General features: G+C 41.6%; 1 protein-coding gene across 1 annotated transcript in view; it reads right to left on the bottom strand.

Annotated features, from left to right (window-relative positions):
- Window positions 1-23,286, bottom strand: part of LOC113015807 (von Willebrand factor D and EGF domain-containing protein) — a 40,595-nt gene that overhangs the window by 2,558 nt on the left and 14,751 nt on the right. The window contains exons 16-32 of the mRNA XM_026158128.2: window positions 22,308-22,422; window positions 20,426-20,697; window positions 20,082-20,301; window positions 19,756-19,893; window positions 14,317-14,787; window positions 12,959-13,129; window positions 9,631-9,956; window positions 9,042-9,543; window positions 6,702-6,797; window positions 6,531-6,626; window positions 5,564-5,659; window positions 5,123-5,218; window positions 4,944-5,039; window positions 2,884-2,979; window positions 2,582-2,677; window positions 1,608-1,703; window positions 439-536 (exon numbers count right to left, since the gene is read on the bottom strand). Of these exons, the coding sequence (XP_026013913.2) occupies window positions 439-536; window positions 1,608-1,703; window positions 2,582-2,677; window positions 2,884-2,979; window positions 4,944-5,039; window positions 5,123-5,218; window positions 5,564-5,659; window positions 6,531-6,626; window positions 6,702-6,797; window positions 9,042-9,543; window positions 9,631-9,956; window positions 12,959-13,129; window positions 14,317-14,787; window positions 19,756-19,893; window positions 20,082-20,301; window positions 20,426-20,697; window positions 22,308-22,422 (3,081 nt within the window). The remainder of the gene's footprint in view (window positions 1-438; window positions 537-1,607; window positions 1,704-2,581; window positions 2,678-2,883; window positions 2,980-4,943; window positions 5,040-5,122; window positions 5,219-5,563; window positions 5,660-6,530; window positions 6,627-6,701; window positions 6,798-9,041; window positions 9,544-9,630; window positions 9,957-12,958; window positions 13,130-14,316; window positions 14,788-19,755; window positions 19,894-20,081; window positions 20,302-20,425; window positions 20,698-22,307; window positions 22,423-23,286) is intronic.

Below are 23,286 nucleotides of genomic sequence, written 5' to 3' on the forward strand. Positions count from 1 at the left end.
AAAGATTCGCATGCAGAACTTTTGTATGTCTTTCTCTGCTGAAATTCCTGCACTTTGTCTGTCCTCCAGCTGGTGCAAAACAAACAAAACAGCTTCAGTTACTGGGAAGTTTGAAAAATAATAACAATGATACATGACATGTGATTGTAACGTGAGGCTGGACTGTGGCAATGAACTGCAGCTTGTAAAATCCAAACATATAGAGCAGCATTTGGCTTCAATACATCATCGTCTGTAAGTGGCCAGTTCATGAGGACGGACTCATGTGTTTCTGTTTTTCTTCATGTGAGTCTTCTGTCTCTCATCTGCGAATCTGACAGTCTGGAAAAAGTGACGTTCCTCCAAACAAGGAGTAACAAATAAGAGGCCAAGACACAGAAAACACTTAACAAGTAGATGCTCTCCTCTTTAAACTGAGGCTCCATGTTCAGTTCTTACCCTCCTGGCGCAGAACGACCCAGAGAATCCATTCTGGCAGGCGCAGACATTCGGCCGGATGCAGCGACTGCCGTACAGACACTTCTGCTCACAGAGAGCTGAGACACAACAGCAACAGATACACAGTTAGAAGATCAAATAAATCAGTCCTGCTACAACGTTCTCTGTAAGATCCCAGCTGAAGTTTATCATTCAAGGCACAAAGAAAACATTTCTGAAACAAAATGAGATTTAAAAAAAAGCTCTTACTTTATATTTAGTGGGCCTGTGAGAGAAACATATCTGTACTAACATGGACTGCCACGTCATTTGACAGAAATGAAAATGATCAACCTACTGAATTCAAAGACACCCTGAAAATCAGAGTGAAGAAATGATGCAGTGGGCTGATCCCGTTTCTTGGAATTTCATTGCAACAACTCAAAACTGTTCTCTGTAGTTTTTATGCAAGACTGACAACCTCGGGAACCTTGGATGGTGTCCCAGTCTGAGGTGCAACCTTGTGGTGTCAGATGGACCAAAACATAATGTCCAAGAGGAGTTCTGTTGAGTGTGACAACGAATCAATGGTATCGATGCCTACGTCCTCCATGCATCCTGCCTGTTCTCACCACATGATGCTGGGCTTTGTCGCGCACCAGGAGCAACCCGGGACTCACTGCGCCATTATATGGTCTGACAGTCAGTCCAAGGATTTCATGGCAGTCAGGGTACGGTTGTGTAGCCTGCAGTGGTCTGTGGGATATTCCTCCCCAGACCATGACTGACCCACCACCAAGCTGTTCATGCTGAACGATGTTACAGGCAGCCTAACGTCCTGCACTATAACACATCAGACCCTAAACTAAAGTAACTGTTTGTGTCCTGGGATCTCCTACATGATCCTGGACACAGCAAACTTTCTGACAATGGCATGTATTGATGTGGCGTCCTGGAGGAGTTGGACTACCTGTGCAACCTCTTTAGGGTCCAGGTCCAGCCTCAGTGTCACTACTGCTACCAGAAATGACACTGAGGCTAGCCAAAGGCAAAAGTAGTAAAAAAAAAAGCAGAGTAGGAAGGAAAAGCTGTGAGTGTCCTTCACCTGTAAGGCCTTTCCTGTTTTGGAGGTTGTCTTATTGTTGTCCCTCTAGTGTACCTATGAGTGTGTGTTTGGTTTTGATACTCACAGATCTGACACAGCGTGCCATGCCACCCTGGGGCGCAGTGGCAGGTGTTTGGACCGACGCACTCGCCTCCATTCAGACACTTCTGCAGACAGCTGGCTGAGAGGACACACGATGACAGAAAGCTCTGAACATCATCATCATCATCAAATATTTGTTCTGTTTTTCATTCACTTAATACATAATGTCAATTAACAAATTGACATCTACATTTTTAAATAGCTGAGGTGCAGGGCTGTGCTCACACCCGACATGTCAATCACAGCACACAGCCACGGCTCTCACAGCTGGAGTCCAACTGAAGGATGTGTCATGTGGTCTTTGTGGTCACAGAAGTCCACACAGAGCCCCGCCTTCACTCTGATGACACATTTAAATCACTTCGACCGGAGTAGGACTTGAGGGTAACAACAGTTCTCCTAAGAAAGCTTGAGCAAGTCAGCAGGTAACACTTATCTGTAATTAATCTCTTCTTCTTTTGAACTTCTGTCTCTTAGGTAACTGTTACCACTCTGCGAGGGTCAAAGGTCAGTCAAGTGAAACTCTGCAGGCACTACACCTGATGGTTTCCACATGTGAAGCACCTCTGCGGAGGTGTTGCCAGGTCAGTCTGAGAAACTCGCTGCGTGCTCAGGAGGTCGGCACGAAAGCAAGGCGAGAACAGAGGAACGTTTGCAGCGTTGTTTGTCACCTCACAAAAACTACAGAGCAGAATTTCATGAAACCTATTGGAGATGTGGATCATGGGTGAAGCAAGGACCTTAAACTGAGCAAAAATATGTTCTTATTTAATGTTTTTCATCTGAGGTTGTATTTACCTCATTTCCAGTTCTGCTAAGGATGTTTTTTATCCCCAAACATGTAAAACCTTAGAAGTGAAAGAGGCTGTACTCTGACTGTAGGTCAACATAAGAAGAGAGCAGAAGAAGTGTTCAGGTGTTCGTGTCTGCCTGAGCGTTACGGATCATTACACGTACGTTTGTCACATCTCTTCCCTCGCCAACCGGACAGACAATCACAAACATCTGGACCAACGCACCGCCCACCGTTCATGCACATGGGCTCACACACACCTGGAGAGGAGGAATGAGGGAGACAGTTTTAATCAATTAATTCTTTAGTTTGTCCAAAACATGACAGTAAAAGCACACAATCTGGAAATTAAAGTGACACAAGTTCGTCCACTTCGTCATCTTTAAAAGCAACTGAGTGATAATTAAAGTAACTGGAGCATCTGCAGACAAGGAAGATGACCAGGAGATGAAGAAGAAGTGCTTACTTCTCTCACACCGTCTCCCTGTGTACCCCTGCAGACATGAGCAGACGTTGTTTCTCATACACAGACCACCATTTTTACAGGGAGGGTTGCAGACAGCTGGAGGAGAAAAAATATATTAGAAAAAGTCCTGTTTTTCCTATATTATTGCACTCCAGTAGCTTTGCATGATTAACAGCTCAAAAGAATCCTTATTTATCTTCTACTGGGCCCCTCAGCTCATCTTTTTAAACATGCAGTCATACACCCCTTACTTAAGAAACCTGGCCTTGATAGTTCTACTATGTCAAATTTTAGACCTATCTCCAAACTTCCCTTTTTAAGCAAGATCTTGGAGAGGATTGTACATACCCAACTGTTGGATTATTTGAGCGACTCGCAATTGTCTGAAATTTTCCAATCTGGTTTTAAGCCCTTTCACAGTACGGAGACAGCTCTTGTTAAAGTTATGAATGACATTCTTGTTGCTACTGATCGTGGTAAATATGCTGTGCTTGTCTTATTGGATATGACAGCTGCATTTGACACAGTGGACCACGACCTGCTGATCTCCCGCTTACATCACTGTGTGGGAATTTCTGATCTGGCATTGTCATGGATAAAATCATATCTTTCCGAAAGGAGTTTTTGTGTCAAGCTGGGGTTGGCCGCTTCCTCTGTGGCCCCTCTGCTTTGGGGTGTGCCCCAGGGATCTATCCTTGGGCCATTACTTTTCTCGCTGTATTTACTCCCCCTTGGTGCGATTTTTCGTAAACACGGAGTGTCATTTCATTTGTATGCCGATGACTGTCAGCTTTACTTACCTTTTAGTCATTTGGATACCTCCCCATGTCAATCACTGCTTGACTGTCTTAGCGATATTAAATTATGGATGGCAAATAATTTTTTGAATTTTAATGGTCGCAAAACGGAAGCAATTTTATATGGCCCGCATCGTTCTACTGATTCTCCAGATGTTGATTTTGGTGATTTGACCTCTCATCTGAAAAGTTCAGTCACTAATCTTGGTGTTAAACTTGATTCTGCGCTTACTTTTGAAGGTCATGTAAGTGGGGTGGTAAAATCAGCTTTTTATCACCTCAGACGCCTGTCGAAGGTTAAGCCTTTCCTTTCCAAACCCAATTTGGAAACTCTTATTCATGCTTTTATCACCTCACGTCTGGACTATTGTAATTCCCTTTTAATAGGGGTCGGGTCGGGCACCTTGTCACGCCTGCAGTTAGTGCAAAATGCGGCGGCGCGATTTTTAACCGGTAGTAGGAAATTCGATCACATCACTCCGGTTCTGGCTTCCTTGCATTGGCTTCCCATTGATTTTAGGGTTCGTTTTAAGGTCCTTTTATTGGTTTTTAAATCTTTAAATGGTCTGGCTCCTGTGTACTTAACTGACTTGCTGAAGCCACATGTTCCTCCTCGCTCGCTCCGTTCAGCTGAGCAGCTGCTGCTGTCGGTCCCTAAGTCGCGGCTGAAATGCAGAGGAGACCGTGCCTTTTCAATTGCGGCTCCGATGCTCTGGAATAACCTTCCCCTCCAAATTAGACAAGCGTCATCAGTGCAGGTCTTTAAGTCCAGATTGAAAACCTATTTTTATTCCCTGGCTTTTAACTCTGTAGGAAACTGACACCTTCTTATTTATTTTATTGTTTGTAATGATTTTATGGTATTTTTAATTTGGTTGTTGTTTTGATCTGTGTTGTTCAGCACTTTGGTCTGCCTGGTGTGTTCTTAAAGTGCTATACAAATAAACGATGATGATGATGATGATGATGATGATCTTTTTTCTGAAACAAGGCCTCTTAGCCCCTCCCCATTTAACCTAGCTTTCTTCTGATTGGCTAGTCCTCACCAACAGACATCTGTAATGTCAGTATTAGGATAAACAGTCTCTATTAATACACTACACATACATAACCTGATTATTTGAAAAACTGGTCATGTTTAATATGAGAATCAACCACTAAAACAGTATTTTTGTGATTTTGAAAAAGGTAAAAGCAGAATAGCTCCCAATTTAGATGCTTTTAGACACTTTAAGCTTTGAATCTAGCCTGCTGTAGATTTACCGTTCTGACAGTGTGCACCATAGAAACCGTGAGGACACTCGCAGGTATTCGGTCGAACACACGAACCTCCGTTCAGACAGACAGGGGAGCAGAGAGCTGGAAAACAAAATTTGCAGTTAAACTTTACCCTAAACTTAAATCAGATCTTTGCCCCCTACAGCATGAGTAACACAACTCACCGGTCTCACAGGACGGTCCAGTCCAGCCTGGTGTACACATGCACTCATCTGGAGATGCACACTGGCCTCCGTTTTGACAGTGACGGCTACACACCACTGCAACCAACAAAAAAAAACCCATTTATTTAATTCAATTCAGTGGATTTTTATGTTGATTTTTGTGGCCTTGACGAGTTTTGTCTCTACAACATTAGAGACAAAACTCCAACAATCAGACAATCCCCTTTGAACAGCACTTAGCGAAAGTGGGGAGGAAGACCTCCCTTTTAATAGGAAGAGACCACAATAACAGTTATGAAAGAAAAAGTTTTTAAAAAAAAATATTGTAAATTAAGACCGTAAAATTAGAAAGAAATACCCGAAACAAAAGAACAATGTATACAAATGTACTGCTGTTTTAAAAGATCTTCACTGATATTGATATAAAAGAAGTAAACTCACTTGTTTCACATCGAGGACCAACAAACCCGTAAGGACAGGAGCAGGTCTGCAGTCCCACACAGGTGCCTCCATTTTCGCATGGTGACCTGCACAAGGCTGCACACATGGAGTTTAGAAATGAGATGTAATACTGACATGTTTTTAGTGCATGCTCTTATAGACTGTAAATAAAAGTGGACATAACCACTGCGACATCAGTCATTGGTTTGTGAAGACTTATTTTGAGAGCTCAATATTAGCTTCACACCCACACTTACTTTGTATTGGTGGAGCTGGAATTAATCTGATCTACGTAGCTAGCTTGCATGGTGTTCAATTACATCTATCAAAATACATACCCGCTAATTAGCATTAAGTAACAAAAAGATAAAATAATGACGATTCACAGAACATGTGGGACTGCACAGCAAACCATATTACCTGTCTACTAAAAATGCCCCAACAGGCACCAACACTATAAACATAGTCCAGAGGTCCAGTTAAATGACTCTGATTAACTAAAGTGACGGCTAGTGCCTGTATTCACTGAACCCTGTGTAATTTTAAGCCTTAATACAGTTTAACTGGGTTACTTATAAAGAAATAGTTTTCGTTTTAGGCTGTAAATATTTTTATTTCTGCTGTAAATTTGGATTTTTTAAACATGGGGCTCAATGGGATTGACATACTTTTTGGAGGCAGCCTCAAGTGGACATTAGAGGAAGTGTAGTGTTTGTCACTTCACTTTTCATCACCTCAGGTTGTTACTTGTATACATGAGGTGGTGTTATTTACAGTATTACTTAATGGTTAAGTGAGCTTCATAGCAGCTACCAGAGGTAGTTGAAGAATTTATAAGCTATTATAAAAGTTAATCATTCTTAAGTTTTAAGCCTTTAATTAATTTGTTGTCTCAGTATGTTATACTAAAAATGTGCATTAAATAGATCCTGAACTGGATTAACTTGGAAACAGAAGCAAACGTTACCTTCCTGACAAGTCTCTCCATGGTATCCTCTGAGACACTGGCAAACATTTGGTGCAATGCAAACCCCACCATTCTTGCACCCCGGATCACAGATGGCTAATAAAATATGGGAAAACAATTATTTTACACTTAAATTATTAAAAAATAAATTCTAATGCTATTGCTTTTTACCTTTTTGGCAGCTAGATCCAGTGTAGCCTGGTTTGCAGCGGCATGTGTTGGGCGCAGCACACTCCATGTTCCTACCGCATGCATGCCTGCAAACAGCTTGAAACACAGATGGGGAGGAGCGTTAAGATGTTAAACCTACATATATTTTTCTATTAGACTGGTTTATCTCTCTTTTGTGGCACATGGACTACATACTAGAGATGGCACATACCACTTTGTTATGTCTGATACTGATACTGATATCATAAATTTGGATATCGGCCGATACCGATATGAATCCGATATAGTGTGTTTTTTAATCAATAAAACTGTTTTTTTAATATCTTGCTGCATTTTGTATAAGTTCAAACTCAAGTTAAAAAACAAACAAACACTAAGGCTATTCTGTTATACCTGTATGCAAAAAATACACTACAACCAAAATATTTCATAGTTCAGCAATACTGATCAATCTAATAAAGTTAAACCTACTCCATCCTCCCTATTCTGGTATTTTAAAGAGTAAGCAACCTAACTAATAGGGTTGCAAACTTCCAGCAAAAAAAAAAAAAAAAAAAGGGAACCACCCCCACCCTCCACCTCATGATGCTTAATCGACGTAATCAACTTTAATTTGATGCAGTGTCAAAAAAAATGCACAAAAATAAAAAATTTTTCAAGAATAATTAAATAGATTCAACGTCTTTCTTCAACAGAACTGCAGACTGCACAGATGGTACCTTCCCAAAGGAAAAAGTACTATAGCTTACTAGGGTATATTAGACTTAATAGTTACTATATACAGTAATGGACTTCTATACATTTTACATCATATTAAAACTTTGGGTGTAAGATTCGGATAATTATTTATTAAAAGCTGGACATTTTAAGTGAGAATAAGAAAGAAAAGTATGTCTTTGTGCCCCCTTTTCCCTGTTCATGCCCTATCGGCCCCCCTGGCTAAACTTTGCTAGATCCGCCCCTGCACAGTTACCAGCCGACAGCTACATAGAAAAAGATCCTGGTGTAGAAAGTAATATTAAATAAATTCTAACAACAGCTTATCAAGCTTAAACGTGCTGCTGTTGTTCAGCCGCTGGTTTCCTGTTTGTGGCGCGAAGTGGGCGATAAACAAACAAGAGAGTCTCTGCTTCCACTTGTCTTTGCAATAGGATGATGTCGGCGTAAATGTGCTGTCATATTCGTTGTGTTCCCACTAGTGCTGTCAGCGTTAATCTCGTTAAAATGGCATTAACGCCATAACGCGGCAAATCTCCGTTACCACGGATCGCCCCGTGCTTGTGGCTGGATGGCGTCAACACGTTAACAAGCTAACTGCGCTAACACTAGTTCCCACAAATTGAGCATTGCGTGGCACATCCGACATACTGTTTTACTTTTGTCCATGACGTGCTTACCATCAGGGTCATACTTCACATGAAAACCAAGATAGTTCCAAATGCCAGATCTGAATGAGGGTGGGGCAGGTTCAATTTTGGGCAGCATTGAGGCAGTTGCCATGTTGCAACGAGCTTAGCTTCTATCTTGCTAGCTTGTGTTGTGCTCAGTGGATCTGCACTCGACAGTGCAACCTAGGCGGAGTAGTCAAACACAGATCCACTGAGCACTCAACACAGACAGCATCGTCAGAAGAAAAGTTGATAAAATAAATAAAAAATGTTGTATTGTTCAATACATATGCGTACCGAACCGAAAGTACTGTATCGAACGGTTCAATATCGATACGAGTATTGTTGCACCCCTAGTAAAGACCCTACAATAATACAACTGAACATGCTGCAAATTTTAGGTTTGCAAATTTGCATCAGAACTGTCAAGAGGGGTGATGATTTGGGCTTGTTCCCAGCCCCCGGACCTGGGTACCTTGCAATCAGTGAGTTCACCATGAACTCCTCTGTATACAGAAGAATTCTGGAGTCAAACCTAATGCTTGGCTAAAACTGGGTCATTTAACAGGACAATGATCCCAAGCACAGCAGCAACAGAATGGCTGAAAAAGAAATAGAATCAAAATAGTCAAAGTCCAGACCCCAACCTGAACCTGCCAATTTTTTTGGCAGACCCTATAATAGTCGTGCATTAACAAACCTTCAAACCTCAATGAACAGAAACACAGTGATCCCCAGTGACGTGACAGTGACAAATTAAGTCATATATGTTTACTTCATGTTATTGCTGCTAAGCTATTTCATGGGGTGTACTTAGTTAACACAAGATTGCTGCAGAAGAGTCCTGTTGAAAACTGTTTTTCATAGCTGTATCTTATATGAATAATAACACCATTAGAAATTGGTTCTGCCGATTTGAGATATTTGGATATCAAAGAGAGAACAAGTTTACCTTTACAGGTATGCCCATTTCCAGTATATCCTACTGGACACCTTCCACAGCGGAAGCCCCCATCCTTAGCTGGCTCACACTGGACACCAGGAAAACATGGCCGTTCAGCACAAGCCATCAAATGTTCGTCAGCTAGTGTACCACTTCCAGTTGATGACTGGCTGGATGTAGATCTTTGTGCCTGGGAGCTATAGACCTTGTCGGGTGTTGTGAGGGTCAGCACTGGCACAATCTTCGGCATCTCTGATCCTGGCTCAGTTTCATCCCCGTCTGCAGAGAACTCAGACTCAGAAAGGGAGTAGGACAGAGAAGTGAGGGCTGCTGTAAGTGGGAGGGCAGGTCTTGGTGGAGTCCAGGGTTTGGTCTGGGTGGATGTCAGGTGGTTGAGCTGATGCTGGGTTGTTTGTTTAGCTGCCGTTACTCTTCCAGGCTGAATGGAGAGCCGAGGTGCAGCGGCAGTTACTTTAACAGGCGTGGCACCAGTAAGAGCTCCTTCAGACTTCTGGAAGATGATCATAAAGTGAGTAAATGGACTTTAATGTCCATCTGTACGATTTTCTTTTAATGCTTTGAACAGTTACCAACTCACCTTGGAGACTGTTACATGGGGCATGACAATCTCCCTGGAGGCACTGGCGTATGTCCCAGTGTCTGATCTAGGGTTGGCACGTGTGATGTGAGTATTTGCAGCGACATCCCTCGAAGCAGAAATGATGGCCTCTCTTCTTCCTGTGCCACCCTCTCTACCTGATCCTGTAACTTGGTGCGACCTAATGAAGGATGAGGACAGGTGCTTGACACCATACCTGTTGGGCAAGTTGGGTAGGTGGACATGGACGACTTTGCTGCTGCTACTTCCATATGAGGATCGGCTGGACTTGCCTAGTGTCTGCTGCTGAGGCAGGTGATTGGATGCTGAGGAAAGGGATAACGGTCATATTAGCTTGTATATCACATTGATGACACAATCATGACTATAATTTATACAACTGCCCTTGGGATATTGTTCCTACACAGTTTTTGGACACTCCAGAACCTTCAATTTCCCAGATTACAAATTTTGCTAACAAAGCAGTCCATGTCCTTATTAAATAACCTTGCCTGAAAAGAGTTAAGTAATTTTTATTTCTGAACTTATATTTCTATGATGGAATTCATGGAGAAAATGCTGTATGCTCAGCCTTTTTCTTTTTTAGACTAAGCCACTGAAAATTTCCGATCACACCTCAGGACAAAATATGCTCTACACAAACTTTTTAATGATGACGTGCTGCCTTTAAACTCCAGTAATTGTGCCATTTTGTTTCCAGTAAGATTTAGATCTACTTTCTTGCGAACCCTCTTGAGGATTAGGCTAGCATCTAAGGCACTGTCCTGAAAAATGGGTTCTTCTCTTCATGTACAGCCCCAATTACTTATGGTGTGCCTCAAGGTTCCAGTTTAGGGCCTATTTTATTTACCTTGCATATGCTCTTGCAGAAATCTAATAGTTCATCCACTTCTTTGCTGATAGAATCCGGATCAAGCCAAAAAGGCATTACTTTTAAGATCAACTGCTTGTAGTTTTTCTACAAAATAAGGGAGATTTGGCAGTGCCTACTCGATAACTCTGGAACAATCAAATGTTAAGTCTCTAATGAAACGAAACGAAACCCCCAAAGACATGCATGTTTTTGATGGCCTTCACATATTCTTACTGTTTATTATATTTTAGTGTTACATTTCTATCCTGTTCTGTCTTGTTTTTAGAATACCTTTGTTAATTTTATTTATATTTTGATTTTATACAACTGGATCCTGTATTCTGTCTTTCTTTCTATTTTTTCGATCTATTTATGTTCTCCACAGTGGTATGGACAGCACTTTGGTCATCTCCAGTGGTTTAAAAATATGTTACAGAAAGAAATATGATTTGGCCTTAACTAGAGTTAAGTAGAACAGCAGAGTGGCCTCAGTTACACAGGCCTCAGACTGGTGTGAGGGGTTATTGGCAGTTGCTGTGAAATAGATTGCCAGTCACGCACACTAGAGGCCTGTCACAAAGCTGCTTGCAACTACCAGTTACTAGGGAAAAATGTGTATTTTCCCAACTGATTGGTTAATGGTTGCTAGCTGTCTGTAGGTGAAAGTGGTCACAAAGAGAGTGCAGTATGAAAACCCTTGCCACTAGCAGATTGCTGCAGTCACATGTATTCTTATGACACTAACCTGCCTGCAAACAGTATGCAATTGCTCACAAAATTAGTGAAATTTGAAAAAAAAAATTGTCTCAAGATGTAAACAGAAAATGTTTAACTTCAAAGTAAAAACTGCAACCAAGACATTTTAGAAGGTGCAACTTTTCAAATGACTGCCACTTCCTATTCATGTTGGATTTTTCACAGTCTCACCACTCTGTGAGTAGTTGGTAAGTATTTGTAGACAGCATCTTCCATACAAACAACTGGTGACAGCGTCCCAGTGACCAAAATAATTGTAAGGAGGTTTTCAGGGCAACATTATAAAGTTCTGTGTGACCAATTTCACCTAGCAACAGCTCGCAACCTTCAGCAACGACATGCCAAGCGGTTTATTCATTGGTGGTTAGCAGGGGTTTATTGATTGGTCTCTAGGCATGCATAACTGAGGTTTTAGCAATCAGTTTCATTGCAACCAGTCAGGGAATATAAATTTTTCCCTAGCGGCCAATGGTTACCAGGTCAACCAGCAACTAGATCTGAGGTACTGAGCCCTAAGATATTCATATTTCTACCCCAAAACGTAAATTTCCAGTCATAGCTTTGAAATCTTTACTGAGAAGCATTAGATTACTAAAATATGCTAAAGCAGCAGCTTTGGGTGCTACAGATCATGTCATTATAAAGCTGCCATTGATGTCATTCTGCTGTGTATCGCGTATGTGTCGCTGCGTACTAAACACAGCTTGACAGGCTTAACAGAAGTTTGACAGGAATCTGCAAAACGCTGCGTTAAATGATAAAATACAGCAAAATAAAACTAAAATTGAAAAGCAGAACATCTGGTCAAACGATGACATGCTGAAGGAAAAAAGCATGTCTGCTTTCAGTCCTTGGACAAATAAAAGTAAAGAGAAGAACAGCAAAGCAATTTAAGCGATTAATGTCTTGTTTGTGGTGATGTGACTCTCCAGACAAACACAGTCCACAATAAAGGGATTTAAGTTGGAATCAGACTGTCTCTTTAGAGTTGGGAGCCCCCCCACCATCTCCCCTTGTGTGAAGTCACATTAAGGAATCTGCTGTAGAAACTTTGTGGAACCGACTCAAAAAGCAATGCACCAGAGGTGGTTATTTCATTCAGGCAGTCTCCAACCACTTATGCTGATTTATCTCCTGCAATAAATGACATTCTTTCCAATCAAGAAAAACACATAAAGCAACATCAGGGAAACCAGAATATAACGAGTGCAAAATAAGCTCTTAAAAGCAGACCACAGTGTATGGAAGGATGCACATTACTGACAGATGTTTTCATCAGATTAATGCTTATTTTTGTCCTTTGAAAAACAACACAATGTGTTTTTGTACAAAGAATCGGAAGAATATGCTATATAGAGCAGACACCCCAATTTGGGCTGCTTTTGTGACTCAATTACAGCATTGACCAATCATGTGTGGGGCTAGATGTGACCCAAAGGTTATGAAACACCTGATGTCCAGCCAGTGTAAGTAGATCTATGGCTGAATTAAGTCAACAGCATTAGTTAGTTTAGGGTTAAAGGAAACTTCAACTGCATTCAACTGCTTTTTTTTTTCTTTTTTTTTTTTTAAATGTCCTAAAGGCCTGTGAAAAACTCTATAATCACTCTGGTTCCTGCAAAGTCCCTGACAAGACTTAAAAATCATGGAAGCTTATCCCCAAACGCATTAAAATATTAAATGTAAAAGCTCCCTCACCTTCCTTGGAGTTCTTCATGCAGATGCGACCGTTGCCATAAAGTCCAGGTGGGCAGCGGCCACAGACGTAGCCCACATGTGGCGGTCTGCGGTTGATGCATTGAACCCCAGGAAAGCAGGGCCTGCTGGCGCATGTAGCTGATAAACTGACAGCCAAAGACCTCACTGATCCTGGGAGATAAAGTTGTATGAGATCAATCATTGTCCTATAAGAAGGCTCGGATTGTAGCAAACACAATCTGCATCTCTGACATCTCTGAAAACATACAAATAAAACTGTTGCAAAGTTCATTTTTGCTTTCTTTCATTAGTTCTAGTCTTACAAGTATCAAATATTAATATACTTACAAATATCCTTGTGTGCTCTGTAATGGTTCAGACTAGAGTAGTAATAGGCAATGAGGAAAAAATCAACGATTACACTGACGGTGTTCCACCTTCAACCTGTGGGCGTTCACTTTTGATCACAAGGCACACAGGCCTCCTTGTGGGAGGCAACGTGTCTCCATACAGTCGCAGTCTGACCTCTCTCAAACAGATTGGTGAAGGTTTACAAATAGTTGCAAACTCATTTATAAATGCAGACAGACTGCCAATGAGTTTATCACAGTTAATCCCGTATTATCATAAACAGTAAGTAACTGACGCATGTAATTGCCAACTTGACTCCATTCAATTGCAACCAAGCCTGATTTGATCTTATTGCTTGTTTTATAACTATCTTGATGCACTGATGACTCATTGAAGACGGCAGCTGACTGCGAGTGATCACAGATCTGGTCCTCGTCTTTGAAACAACCATTTCAAGAAGCAGCAAAATTGAAAGTTGCTCACAAACGATCGCAATGATCTTGGGTGTGCCATGGTCTCCACTGATTTTCCTATTGTGACTGCAGCATTAGCTCTGTAAGGTAACATATCATTGAACTACAGTTTTCCTGAATACAGAGTAAAAAAACAATATTTTTTTTGTCTAAATTGTTTTTGTTTTATGTGAATTTCCCTGTTTCTGAATGGTTGTTCAAGCACACACAGTGGTAAGATCTCCAAAAAAAGATCACATTGGTCGGTTGTTCCTAACATCTGAAAACGACCTGTTTAAGTGTTCTCAAATTGAAATCCTGAATCCCCTTAGGGCAGCTTTTATAGCTAAACTAAAAAAAATATGTATACTACAGTATGTGAATTATTTTCCTGGTACTTATTTTAATGACTGTGATAAAACATTATGGCCAGAATGACTGAATGTTCCCTTTTAAAGTCTCCTTGTCTTCATACTTGCTTGAGGCTCAGCACAGTGTGATACCTCGCACATTAAGGAAAACTTAAATGGAATTTTTTGGAAATTTGGGGCTTACCTGCAGCTGGTCTATCATGATCTGATGGTGAAGCTACAGTCGGAGGATTGCTTGTAGTGTTTCTGAATTTAGATTGCTCCTGTTTGACTCGGCGTGGAACAATCTCTGAGAGGTTCTTGAACATGTCTGTGTTAGTCCTGGATAGGTTTAGGTTAGCTGCTTGAGTTTCCCGTGAAGAATCAATATTTGTTTGGGGAACGGTTGGTGTTTTGCGCCTGCTGGTTTCTGCTATTGTGACTTCAGGGCTGGAGCTAATTCCTGCTGTCCTTGTCCAGGTGGTTGATTTCATTTGTGGGTCAATTCTTGGAACTGTTTTCCTGGCCTCAGCTGTCATCTGCGGGGAGCTACCGCTTGAGGTCTTCAGGAAAGCGCCTGTCTTTATTTTGGGTGGTTGGAGCAGAACATCTGGTGTCTCGTAGCCAGTCATATGAGGAGCAGATGTTGAAGGGAAGGCAGCTGGACTGAGAAATACTGTAATAAGAAAGCCACTAATTATGTTCTGGATTGCTATCCTCAATTTTTACATCCAATTGAGCATCAAGATCACCCACTTCAGAACACATTGCATTAAATCAATAATAAAGGACCAAAAAAGAGAGATGGTACAGTGAAGGATGTGGAGGTTGCTGTAAATCAGAAAACCTGGAAGGGCTCAAAAGGTTACGTTTAATGAACTGTGACTCCCAGCAAGAGACGAGACCTTGGGTCAAGTTTGTGTAAAGATATCTCTTGCCACAGTAGTAGCAGAAAACCTCAACAGGCTTCAGACATGGCAGCAGGTCAAATAATCTGACTCATCCTGCTTTACTACAGCAAAGACTTCTTACTTACTAGAATTAAGGCAGATTCAATAAGACTTTGGAGTCTAGTTTTGAATGCCTCTCCAAAACCTTTACCTTTGACACTTGACTTTTCTCAACTTTTTCATTAGAACTGAACTTCCTTCTGCCCGGTTGACTCGTCAAAACTACCAATGACGGTTGATTTGTCAAACCACAACTGATTAGTTGGAGAGGTTAAAGGGTTTAAAGGGTTCGTTTCATTAATCTCAAGGTAACTGCTTTGTAGCTTTGGGTGTGTATTGCTAAGTTTCTTTTCTTTCTGAATAACCTGTACTTAATGTGCAATTGTTGTGCAACTGATGATCTGGAACCTTCAGCATCAAATACTAAAAGACTGAAGTGAGTTTATGAATGTATTTGAGCCTGTATGTATACTTTTGAGCCTTTTTGGATTATAAAAAATCCAAAATAAATTCAAACTTCTGCACACAATTCTTGTTTTAAAGACATATGCTGTCCAATTATTCCACCGTGGAAATAGAACATTTCAAAGAAATCCTCAAAAGAACCACATTTACTATGACATTCATGCCGTTGGTGAGTGGATCTAAACTTGTGACCTGCTTGTCATTTAAAATTTAAGGACCTTGTCCAACTCCACTGACACATAAAGTTATGCGTCTTAAAATGAACTGAGCGTAGAGGTCAAACAAGTCAAGCTGAAGGCCCTCAGTGGACATGTGGAGGATTAAAGAACAAAGGGGATTAGGAAATCCAACTATCTGTCCCTGTGAATCTTCTGCCACAAGGTCCCATAAAAATGGCAAATAATATGCTGCTGAGTTTAATTAATGTTCTGTGCTTTACTGTAGACCCAGATTTTTTTTCCTTTTAGGGGCAGAAACTCCTGTAAACACACACCACAGAGTTCTTCTGTTACTGGAAGGATAATGTGACTGCAGGAATGCAACATCAGCCCCAGTGCTTACGCAAATAATATAAAGCACCTTGAGGCAATATGGTTAATTTGGCACTATGTAAATAAAACTGAATTGAATAGAATATGGATCAACATGATGTCTTTTAGGTGAGAATTCTGGGGCTTTTTTTCTCTTTAGATCGTGAAAGCAACTAATTTAACCCTGTATTAATATTCACCTTGACAAGTATGGGTACGTGCACCAGTGTTGTGCTTGCAGCATGCTGTTAACTTCTCATCTTCAGTTAACAATATCTTTGTAGTTAAAATCCAGGAACCAAAAGTGAAACAATTCCCGTAGACACCCATAAATCCTGGAGTTAGGAACGTGACTGCTCTGCCTAACTCGGGGGTGTCGAACCCCAGACCTCGAGGGCCGGTGTCCTGCAGGTTTTAGATATCACCCTGGGTCAACACACCTGAACCAAATGATAAGTTAATTACCAGAGAACGTCTGGAGAACGTCAAGACATGTTGAGGAGGTCGTTTAGCCATTTAAATCAGCTGTGTTGGATCAAGGACACATCTAAAACCTGCAGGAATCGCCCACTACTGATCATTAAATAGAATGCAGGTTTATGGCAGGATTTGTATTGTGACAAGTATCTTAATTGAGATAGCATTTCTTCGTCACGTCACCATAGCTGCCTAAAGACACGGTCATGTTCCTTGAATGTTGGAGAAAAAAGACAGATCTCTGCATGCCTGAAAAATAATAACTGATTAGCCATTAGCCTTGAAAATTTTGGAAACACCCTCTTTGACCTAAAACAAAGTGTGCTTCAACATCGAGGCATTTCCCACCGACTGGCACAGATTGCAACAATATAAAGGAAACAAATAAAGCTGCAGGTTTGCAACAGCAGAAGTTACCATATTATGCATGTATTTTTATATAATTACTGAGTTTTGGTGGAAGCCAAAAGTCTTTCCAAAACAACGTGAGCAGTCACAGTACAAGGCAGCACTATCAGCCATCTGGTTTCCATTCACTGCTGAGTGCTCCTCCGGGACACACGGCTCCAATGAACGAATTCACTCTTTTTTTGGATAGCTGCTTTAATTTAAATGTAGTTGGAACAACAACAAAATTAGCTACAAGTTTGCTGGAATGCTCGAACCAATATCACAGCAACAAACAGATGAACATATGATAAATGCTGCTGGGAAATGAATAGAGAAATTGACTATTTTTTTATTATGTGAGGCTGTAAACTGTACAGAGGGGCTACACCCTCTCAGACAACAGCAGTGTCTGTTAAACTCAGGGCTGTTTTGGAAAGCAGGATTAACTATAGGAAAATAAGTGGTCTCGTTTGGGTGCCGTGACGCCACCTGACGTTACTTAATCACGCCTAGCTTCCTTTCAGTTTCTGCTCAAGACATATACTATTGTGTAGGGCTGGGCCATATTATACCGTTCACGGTAATACCGGTATAATGTTAGGCAACGATAGGAAAATGAAATATCGCGATAGAATGGGAGTAAAACGCGCATGCGCAGTGCCTTTGTTTTCATACGCACATGGCCGATTGTTGAGTGAAACAGATGAACCAGAATTGGTTTGTAAAAATGGTGCAACTTCCGTGATGTGGAACTGGTTTGGTGTTTGTCCGTCAGATACACAACAAAGCACATTTTTTTGCAGAACATGCAAGCGGCCGTTCTAAGATGCTCTTAAATCTGGGAGTAATCTGGGTCCTAAACTCCGTATGCTTCAGGTCAAACAACACTGCAGCATCACTTAGAGTTAAAAACTGTCTAAATTCTTTCATCTTTAATAAAACGATCAGCATTGCTGCTTTACCAGGTGTAACTATAAAGTTTAACTTCCAGGCATCCATGAAAACAAAAGTTATTACATTTAACGGAGTTAGAAGTTAGCAGGAAGCTAGCGGAAGTTAGCTCGCTAGTTTCGCTAGTTACCTAAGCATGATATTGCATGTTCTGACTGAGAGATTTCTGAAAAAATTCAAACGTACAGCTCTGCTATCACTTCCAACATAAATGAAGGCAGGAAACTAAACAGCAGTGACGTTTGTAGGGTTACTGAAGTTTGGCTAGCTGGTATATAATGATGTGCTACGTGATCGCTAGCAACACAGCTATGTTAGCATAACATAAACAGTGAAGCTGGAGGACGAACACTAACACTTTTCCACTTATAAAAGTTAACGTGAAGGTTCTTCATGGTTAGAGACAAATGCAATCGCATGGCAGGATGCTGTAAACGGACCAAACTTCAGTCAGGAGAACAACTGAGATAATCCATCCACAATACGAGGTTAGTCATTAATATACTGCAACAACATGGGAATAGAGCAGCTACCAGAGAATTCAACATTAATGAATCAATGGTACAGAAGTGGAGGAAGCAAGAAGAATGAGTTTAATAAAGTTTGATTTATCTGACTGCTTTGTTTCGCTTAATGTGCCTTATAATCCCGTGCACCTTATGGTCCGAAAAATGCGTACTGCACACTGCAGTTTAATGTTGCAAAGCACCTCTTTTTAACTTCAGTGGATATTATACATGGTTATGCTCAGGATATGTCAGCCCATTTCTACTGGAAATGCCTTTTGGTTAAACTTTCAGCAAGGAATTTGCATTTGCACTGTTACATTTTTATAAAGCTTTAATGTACATAAAAACCAGCTTCTTGTTTAAGTGAAAATAAATGGAAGGTTGTCTTTTTGCGCTAGTAATGTTGTGGAGTTGTATTTTGTCTTGCATCAATTATATCGTCGGTTATATCGTTATCGCAAATTTTCAAATATATATCGTGATAAATATTTTTGGCCATATCGCCCTGCTCTACTATTGTGGTCAGAAGTTTACATCTACTCATCATGGGCACGAATGTCATGGCAATTTTGGGCTTTTAATGATTTCTTTGAACTGTTCTTTTTCCAGGGTGGAATGATTGCACAGCATGCAATGGGACAATGCTGTACAGCACTGTACAGTTAATGACTTCAAAAAAACAAGAACTGGGCGCACACGTTTGAAGTTGTGTTGGATTTTCTCTAATCCACACTGGGCCAAAAGTGTACATACAGGCTAAAATACAGACACACACTCCCACTAATATTTTGTCGGGTCCCTTATGTCATTTAGCAAGTTGCACCTCGACCAGATGCGTTTGGTAGCCTTAACCAAGCTTCTGGTTCAGTCTGGTTATCTGACCACTCATCATGGAAGAGTTGGTTTGCATTAGGGTCAGTTAGCCATAGACTTCTATACAATCTGGCTTCTTCCTGAAACCAGAGGGGTCACCCCCTGCTGGGTATTATAAATAATGCACAATTAAAGAACTTCCACACAGCCTTAATATTTCCAGACCTAGAAGCTACATTTTCTGTCACTTATTCTGGTGACAGGGGCAGCAGTTTAAGCAGGCATGCCCAGACCTTCCTCTCAACAGCCACCTCCTCTCTCTTATGGGGGGCAGAAGCAGATATATTCCCAAGCCGGCTGAAACACATAATCTCACCAGGTCTGCCTAGGGGTCCACTCCCATGCTGGGAAAACCTCAATTAGCAGGCATGCAGGAGGCATCCACCTCAATGGCTCCTTTAAATGTGGAGGAGCAGAGGCTCACGAATGAGTGTCTCTTAGTGGAGCTCCATTTTTTATAAACTGCCTATGGGTAGTAATGCAGTAAGCCCATACTTACCAGTGCACGAAGTCCCATTTCCCACCATTCCTTTGGGGCAGGGGCCGCAGCCATAGGAGCCAAAGCTGTTGAAGCACTGCACTCCCGGAAAACAGGGCTTCCTTTCACATTCATTGATATCCTCCAGACACGTTAAACCTGCCAAAAACACACACAGAGGATGTTGATTCTGTAATCAAAAACCATCACTGGGATTAATCCTCCGCGACTGCAAACATGTGATGTCAGAACAGCCCAGTGTGTCTAAACAAAACAGCCTTAAACATCAAGGGCTTTTATTTTGTTCATTTTTGATTAAAAATCTTTAGGTTTTTAATCATTCTTACCTCGCAGCCCTGCAGGACACTCGCACCTGTACCCACCGGCCACGTTGATGCACTTGCTGCCCAAGCATGGAGCCGACAGACATTCGTCTATGTCGTCGGCGCAGAGTTTGCCCTGAGTACCCTCGGGACACACACACAGGTACTTCCCACTGCCGGCGGGAAAGTTAATATCCGTCACGCATGAGCGTCCATTCTGGCAGCCACACGGCACCACGACAATCTGTGTTGCAGATGGGAAACACAGACACTGCTGAGGAATGTCTGGATTTTATTAATATCTAACAACATCAGTGTATCACATTTACATCAGCAGACTACTGCTTAGCAGCTTATCCCCACTCTACCTCCACAGTGAAGGTGCTCTGGGCGTTACACTCGTCAGACAGCGTAAAGCGGACAGAGCTGCTCGTCCGGAGCCCCTCCTTCTCTGGAACTGATGGGACCCTCCAGATAAGGAGGCCAGCAGGGGAGAGGACAGCACCTTCTGGTCCCTCTTCCAGCTGGAAGAGAAGGGCCGAGCCCTCGGGGTCCGATGCAGTAAACTGGAAGACGAAGTTCTCGCTGGAGAATGTCTGCAAGTCGCTTTGAGGCCGGTGGAAGGTCGGAGGCTTGTTGACTGATAATGCAGACAAAAACAGACTGAGATGCACTTCATCCCACCTCTTATTCCCACCGTACTATTTACTGTCTTCCTACTACAAGCGTTTGATGACAGGAGCTTCCTGTGCTGAAATAAGCTCTTTACAGGGAACCCTGGTTTGGCAAAAACACACCTCCAGGTTTGTTCTGGAACAATCATTGTAAGCACGCATGACCGCCTCTGGACTTGAGCTTTTCTTTTCTTTTCAGCTTTATTTCCCAGTAATGTTTTGGCTGAGGCTGAGGTATGCCACATTAAACAAGAGCTAGACTGAAAATCAGTGGCAACAGGTCTGATGGAGTGACAGATCCAGATTTGACTTTCTTGGTTGAAATCATTGTCAGTATGTACAGAGGAGGTCAGCAGAGAGCTACAACAGGGAGTGACTACAGCCATCTATAAAACACGGTGGAGGCTCTGCCATGGTTTGGGCTCCATTTCAGTCAGTGGTGTTGGAAAACTTCTCAAAATTGATCAATTATGAACACAGAAAATATTTTGAGCTACTATGCAATGCTATCTGGAAAGCATCTGATAGACAGTAGCTTCATTTTTCATCACAACAATGATCCCAAACACACTGCCAATGCAATAAATACCTGGATAGAAAAACACACAGTGGAGCACTATCAGTCATGGATCGGCCTCCCCAGAGCCCGGACCTCAACACTACTGAAGCAGTGTGGGATCATGTGGACAGAGAACAGAACAAAAGGCAGAAACATCCAAAGAAGAGCTTTGAATGTCCTTCAAGAAGCCTGGAGAACTATTCCTGAAGACAACTTAAAGAAATCACAAGAAAGCTGCCTAAGAGAGACAGAATGTGCTGAAGAATAAAGGTGGTCACACCAAATATTGACTTTCAAGCTTGTTAGAATTGTACAAACTCATATACCTCATATACTGTATGTACATACATGTTTATGCGTTTCCTGCCTTCCTAAAAGAGGATTTCACTTTATTTTGTACTAAAGTGTAAACCGATATTGGTGGACAGCAGCGTCAGTATGGATCATAACTGTATATTTATTATATAAGATGAATATACAGCTTAATTTTTATAGATGCATTCAAGTTCATCTGTATATTGTGTTTTGTTCTTGTGCATTTATTCCTCTGTTTTCTACTTTGTAGTTGAGTTTTGAGACGTGAAAACTGAGAAAATAAAATCCATTTCTACATTTTAATCCTTAAAGTAAGACTAACTGTTACGCTGGTCATTTATTCCAGCGTCCCTTTGCTTTTTGCATGAATCTTGCCTGTCTGTGCTGCTGTGGAAACCAACCATGTGATTTACTCCCGCTCCGAGAGTGGTTAAGTGGCAGGTCAGGGCATGCTGGGAAACCTAAACCTCTGCTCCTTTGATCTGCTAATGGAGACAAACAGGACCACAGTTGGATGGCTACCACTGCACTGACACGGTGAGATAAATGCCTTTTTTCCCTGATGTTGTTCATCTCGAGTTGACTGGAAGGCAGATAGAAAACCAAGTACACGGGCAGAATTTAATGATGGTTCTGAGTTTGTTTAGGTAGAAAATGTTGTTCTCCTTTCAGACGGTGAGATCCACTTCGAGTTGTGTGTACCTTGGTTCACAGACCAGGTGAATTTGGAGGCGTCTGGGTCACAGAGGAGGCAAGGACTGCTGGGATTGGAGTCTCCTGCTGCAAAACACATCCCATCGATGTTGCATGTCCGCTCCTGACAAACAAAGAGAAGCAAACAGATCTGCTTGTGGACTCACTTTTTTTTCAATATTAGCATGTTTTCACATTTTAAAACACATTTTTTTCAGGTGTTTTGTTTAGTGATGAACAGGAAATCAGCTCTAAACACACATCTCTACTGAAGTTAATTCAGTTTAGCTCATCACTTGGCAGCCACATGTCTACATACTGTTTGTCTACAGCTGTTTGTGTGTTTTTTGCTCTGGGCTGTTTGTCTGTCTCCCATAAAACACAGTTCCAGGAACAACAGGACCCCTCACGTACCTCTTTTACACAGAATGTAGAGATTTAAAATAGCCAACTGCTGCTGCTGCTGTAGTCGTCCAAGCAGCAGACCGTCTCGCCCCCCCCCCAACAGCATGTAAAATGCCTCATCACACTTTTCCACTAAACACCCACTGAATCACATCTGCATCCTCAATCAGCATCCCCGACTAGCACGAACAAACGTTGGAGTGTCCAGGTTTTCATAACATGTCACCTGTTGAGACCATGTGAATAAGAACAGACCAGCAAAAACAGAGCAGGCTGTCTCACAGCCTAATTTATGGGCCTTTTGTCTCCTCCAGTGCCTAACAACTGTCCCTGTGCCCTTCTAGTACAAGAGTGTTTTGCCGTTCTTCAGCTGATGGCTCGGAACAAAGTTTATTTTAGCAATTATGATTTTGTGGATACTTACACACTATGGTTAGTCTTATTTATAAACTGTAAATGAAACAAGGGTATGCATTTTGGTTTTCAAAAAGAAGTTAAACCATTGTGAAAGCTTTGTAAACAAAAGAGAAAAATGATCATACGTCTCACTTGACCCATCCATCCACCCATGACTACAGTAAAC

The sequence above is a fragment of the Astatotilapia calliptera genome, chromosome 23, assembly GCF_964374335.1.
Source record: "Astatotilapia calliptera chromosome 23, fAstCal68.1, whole genome shotgun sequence".
In the NCBI taxonomy this organism is placed as follows: domain Eukaryota; kingdom Metazoa; phylum Chordata; class Actinopteri; order Cichliformes; family Cichlidae; genus Astatotilapia; species Astatotilapia calliptera.